Consider the following 5428-nt stretch of genomic DNA (forward strand, 5'->3'; position numbering starts at 1 on the left):
TTTTTTTTTTTACATTTTACCTTATTTGTATAGTTGTATTTTATATTTAATCTGTATATCTGTATTTATGTTCTACTGTTAGTGTTATCTGTATGCACCAAGGGTCTGAGAGTAACGCAATTTCAATTCTCTGTGTGTATGTGCTGTACATGTGGAAGAATTGACAATAAAGCAGACTTGACTTGACTTGACTTGAATTATTATATACATTGATAATAATAATATAATAACAAGACCAATATAATAAAAACATTTCTCATTGTTACTGATGTTTAAAAAAAGTTGTCCTGCTTAATATTTTTGTGGAAACCATTATTGGTTCTGAGGGGAATTTCTCCTGGATTCTTTGATGAAAAGAAAGTAAAAAAAAAACAGCATTTATTTGAAATGGTAATCTTTTGTAATAATATAAAAGTCTTTACTGTCACTTTTTGATCAATTTAATGCATCCTTTCTGAATAAAAGTATTAATTTCTTTGAAAAAATGAACATTTAACTGTGATGTACCTGTATGTGAAGAGCACAATAACGGTAACTTTATTACTAAAAACACCAATAAGCAGTATGCTTCATACATAGACATAATGAGAATCCAGAATGTGACGTCAGTGACCACAACAAAGCTTAAGAGTGAGGATGCGTTCGCAACCTCAGTAACTGCTGAGAATCGCACTCTGTTCTCAGAATTAGGTTATTTCCAGCATTATTTCTCAGGTGCACTTTAAAGACAAGCTAAAGATGCCATAACTGACTGCACCTGCTTGTACAGAAGACACATGCAGCAGATAGAGGAGCTTTGTTTAGGGTTGTTTATTTGTCCCTACAGTCAGCTTCTATTATAGTGACGTTTTGTCACACTCCAGGACTCGTGTTTCAAAGAACAGGCCATCTCTGTACGTGGACTCTGTGTCATTGTCCCTTGAAGTGCTGTCTGTCATGTGGAAAGGCTGTCCTCTGTAACTAGGATTCGGATAGCAACAGGATTTCAAAGAGCTCAAGTCAGTAACTCCACCCTCTCCGTCTTCCTCCTCTTCCTCTTCAAAGACGACAAGCCCAAAGTCTTGCAGTAAAGTGCTCTGCTCAGGAGTCACGTTCTCCCTGCGTTTGCCGAGATCTTGGCACAGCAAGAGAACGAATTCGTGCACCTCCTCTATCATCGGCCTCTGGTCCTGCGACAAAAACGTTTTCTCATTTGGAATAACTTGCACTAATGACTCATGCTCAATTGATTTAATTACAAAATATACTCTCCATTTATTTTGCATCAAATTTATTAGTAGGTCAAGTCTATAATTTATGTAAATAGGGTGTGCAGCCCAGCTTTCCTTTACTCTTTTTCTCTGGCTGATAGCTGCTTTTAAGGTACATCAATGCAAATGCGCTGATGTTACGTGTTGTGGTTGGTATTTTGACCACACCACAGATTTGTTTCTGCTAACAGTGAAGGGAGATTTCAGAATTTGGGTCATTATAATGTGTAGCATATCCTGCCGTGCCTTTTTAAAATATTGAGGCTGTTTTGTTGGAAATGCTTCGATTCTTCAGTGTTGCTAACCTGCTCTTCCGGACATCTGAATTCTGCTGCATCAATCACAGGACTGGGTACCTCAGGTAACAGCTTCAATCTGTAAAGCATATTTTGAAAATAAATTCAAAATTACAAAAACAAAATTGTAATATTACAAGAACAAAGTTGTAATATTTAAAAAAAATCAAAAAGTCAAAATTATTCGAATAAAGCAGTAGTATTAGAATAAAGTTATAGTATTATAAGAATAAAGTTGTAATATTTTGCAATAAAGTCAAAATGAGAAAAACAAAGTGGTAACAAATTTGCAAGATTTTAAGAATAGTCTAGATTATGATCAGTACAAGAATAAAGTCAAAATTATGAGAATAAAGTCATCGTATTACAAGAATAAAGTTGTAATATTTTGAAAAAGTCAAAAATATGACCAATACAAGATTAAAGTTGTAATATTTTGAGAATAAAGTCAAAATGATGAGGTGAAGTCACTGTAATATTTTATTAAAGTCATAATATTAAAAAAAAAGTCAAAATAATAAGAATAAAGAGTTTTAATGTTTTAAGAATACATCAAAATTACAAGAATAAAGCTGTATTTTAAGAATAAAGTCAAAATTATGAGAATAAAGTTATTTTGAACAAAAAAGTGGTATTATGGGATCAAAGTCGTAATATTTTGAGAATAAAATCACAATGATGAGATGAAGTCACTGTAATATGATATTAAAGTCATAATATTTTTTTTTTAAATAGTCAAAATAATAAGAATAAAGAGTTTTAATGTAAAAATTATGAGAATAAAGTCCAAATAACAACCAATATTAGATTAAAGTTGTAATATTTAGAGAATAGTTAAAATTACAGCACATACAAGATTAAAGTTGCAATAATTTATGAATAAAGTCAAAATTATGAGAATAAAGTTATTTTGAACAAAAAAGTGGTATTATGGGATCAAAGTTGTAATAATTTTAGAATTGAGTCAAAATGATCAGAAATTCAAAGCAATACAAGATTAAAGTTGTAATATTTTAGGAATGAATTCAAATTTACTAGAATAAAGTATTATTTTGAGATTAAATTCAACGCATTACCACCAATGCGAGATTAAAGTTGTAACGTTTTAAGAAAGTCAAAATTACAACAAAGTTCTATTTATTAAACAGTATATTTATAGTAATATTTTGAGAATAAAGTCAAAATGATTAGAATGAAAGTCGCAGCAATACAATAATATAGTCATATTGTTGTTTTTTTACAGCACATGTGTTCTGGCATCCCTGGCAGTCGATCCCATGACCTTGGTGGTGCTAGCTCTATGCTCTGCCAGTCAAGCTGCAGGTTATGTACAATATCACACATCTTGGCCTTCAATCAGCTGTTCTGGGTTATGGTAATCTCACCTCCTGGCAGCTACGGAGCAGATTATAGTACACAAGAGGGCAACCACGCAGACGATCAGGATGGTTTGGTCCTGCCACGATAAGCCTGAATGAAATAGCAGAACACATTTGCAGTTGGCAGGTACATTCTCACACCTCATTGTGTTTCTTTGACAAAAAGCAGACAGTTCAAATAAACCTTTCAGTTCTGCATAAACATTTCTCATTTGGCAGTGACTGTGTTTCAGTACCCATTTCTTTGGAGTGTGTTTCAAAATTCACCGTTGAGTTCGGCCCATTACCAGCTTCTGTCCTTCCGGATATAGATACAGTGTAAGAGGCCCCTGGGTGGAGGTCCTTGATCAGGAAGCTGGTTTTATTTGCTGGGACTTTATGGAACTCTGGAGCAAGAGGAAGAGAAAGCAAAACATTGATATGTTTGTAATGGGTTAGACTGTTTGTCATGTAAAAAACTATCTACAGCTGTGACTTCCAAATAGCAAATAAATGATTAGTAATACTATAAACTTTCAGCTTACTTGTGTTTCCCTGTCCAGATATCCAAATGACATAATGCTGTAGAAATCCTTGCTGCTCCGCCACAGGAATAGAAAGCCAGCTTACCACAGCTGATTCATGTGTGTCATCAGAAACATTCACATTGGCTGGACCATTAATAGGTGCTGAAACAAATGCAAATGTTCCGTTGTGAAAATTAGAAATCATCATGGACTATATCTATACTGAGGTCTTCATTTTTTAATAACCTACTCTAAATAGTCTAAATAAGGGATGCACCTCATGGTACCATATCAGTTATATTTTTAATTGATCAATATCAGACAATATTGGATATTTCATTATTTTGACATTTATTCGTCATTAAAAAACCCATTAAAAGTTCATCTCTAACCTGTGGCGCTCTTTTATTATTGCCTTTCACATATTTTATTAATCATCCTAAATTCAAAAGCTTAAACACTCGAAATCAGACATTGCATTACCATGGAAATGGTACTTTAAAACCTTTTAGTGGGCTCCTCTCCCTAGTGGGTGGTGTCAAGTGTCATATTGCAAAATTTACTGCAATATTTTATAATCGAAACTTTTTCTAATCTTTCCGACATATCTGAGTCTGAAGATTCCATATTTGGTAGTTATTTTGTGATAGAGGTATTGTGACAGAAATGTATACATTTTTGCATTAATTTTTTTTTATTATTCTTATTTTTGGCTATTTTTGGTATAGCGCCTTAACACAGGAACCTCAATTTTTGTGATATCATTTTCAAATTTGGAACATAACATAGTTAGACTTATAGCTTTGATTTTACTTTAAGAGACTAACATTAGGTCCAAAGCATTCATGAATTACAACCACTTAAGTTGGGATAGTGCATCTTCACCTCTATGTTCAAATATATCCATTTTTCATACTGTACATTATAATGATTTACTTGAAGCATTTTCTGCTTCATTTTAGATTTTAGTGTTTTATTTTTACATTTTTAAACAAAATAATATTTTTATTTCAGCCATTTATTTTAACATCGGCCATTTATTGGCCATTACATGAAAATAATTAACCAAATTTACTGGCACATCCTCAGTCTGAACTTACCTTTCTGTTTTGAGTAAAAAGGACACATAACGGCAGTTTGAAACTGTTTATTTCTTATGGTGTGAAGAAAGTAATAATGACGTACAAAATGCTCCACCTCTGTAAGTAAAACCAGAGATAGGAGTTAGCTAATATGACACATAAATATAATGCTTTAAATTGGATGAATGGATGAATATACCATTTTTTATGTCCTTGAGCAATTTTTTGTCTGAGCTATATACGGTCCTTGGTCGGGTCTCACCGTCTTCCAGCTTGTACCATTCTAAGCAGGTATTATTATCAGCCTTGGTGATATTTGAGGGCATGTCAGAGTCGCAGTCTGAAATGTCAAAATTTCACACGAGTTTCCACTTTACTGTTTCCTCTCAAGGTGTTTTTTCTCAGTTTTTCAAATAAAAAAAAACTTAAGTGGCATATTTTGAATGAGCAATTTTTAGCAACACTGAAAGACTCTCAGTCACCAAAAACCCCACAGCTTACACTTGCATCCTGCTGTAAGCGCACACACTCTGACACACATACTGCACCTAAAAACCCACGCTAACACTTACAGTTCAGATGTTTCACAGCGGGAATGATGAGCTGCTGTCGTGGTGAATGTCCAACCTTGTTAACTGCAATAATGGAAATCCTGGCCTCTGAATATGTTATTGATGCATTATAGGTTTGATTCATAGTTTTTTGTTTCTTTCTCTTGGTTTTGTTACAAGGCCAATCCGAGAGTCTCAGAATGTACTTTACACCCCCTACAGACTCTTCAGCAGGTGGGGCCTAAAGAAAACTACATTTTAGTATCATTCAAATCAAATTTTATTTATCTTCAACCCAACAAAAACATTTCTGATGTGCCTCGTTCCTTTAAAGGAACACTCCACTATTTTTGAAAATAGGCTC

At 33.5% G+C, this 5428-nt stretch overlaps 1 protein-coding gene and 1 long non-coding RNA gene across 3 annotated transcripts in view; one reads left to right on the forward strand and one right to left on the reverse strand.

Moving 5' to 3' along the window:
• Positions 1-2930, forward strand: part of LOC107656099 (uncharacterized) — a 6093-nt gene extending 3163 nt beyond the window's left edge. Inside the window, exons 3-4 of the long non-coding RNA XR_001630525.1 lie at positions 1546-1611; positions 2790-2930. This is a non-coding gene — a long non-coding RNA (uncharacterized LOC107656099). The remainder of the gene's footprint in view (positions 1-1545; positions 1612-2789) is intronic.
• The window catches only part of il12rb1 (interleukin 12 receptor subunit beta 1), an 8707-nt gene continuing 3893 nt past the window's right edge, over positions 615-5428 (reverse strand). For both annotated transcript variants that reach the window (XM_016443794.1, XM_016443792.1), the window contains exons 8-15: positions 5086-5305; positions 4713-4853; positions 4532-4630; positions 3450-3593; positions 3162-3311; positions 2932-3016; positions 1556-1625; positions 615-1169 (exon numbers count right to left, since the gene is read on the reverse strand). In XM_016443794.1, coding sequence (XP_016299280.1) covers positions 837-1169; positions 1556-1625; positions 2932-3016; positions 3162-3311; positions 3450-3593; positions 4532-4630; positions 4713-4853; positions 5086-5305 — 1242 coding nt within the window. In that variant the 3' untranslated portion in view covers positions 615-836. The remainder of the gene's footprint in view (positions 1170-1555; positions 1626-2931; positions 3017-3161; positions 3312-3449; positions 3594-4531; positions 4631-4712; positions 4854-5085; positions 5306-5428) is intronic.

This window comes from Sinocyclocheilus anshuiensis, unplaced genomic scaffold (assembly GCF_001515605.1).
Source record: "Sinocyclocheilus anshuiensis isolate Anshui unplaced genomic scaffold, SAMN03320099.WGS_v1.1 scaffold51, whole genome shotgun sequence".
In the NCBI taxonomy this organism is placed as follows: domain Eukaryota; kingdom Metazoa; phylum Chordata; class Actinopteri; order Cypriniformes; family Cyprinidae; genus Sinocyclocheilus; species Sinocyclocheilus anshuiensis.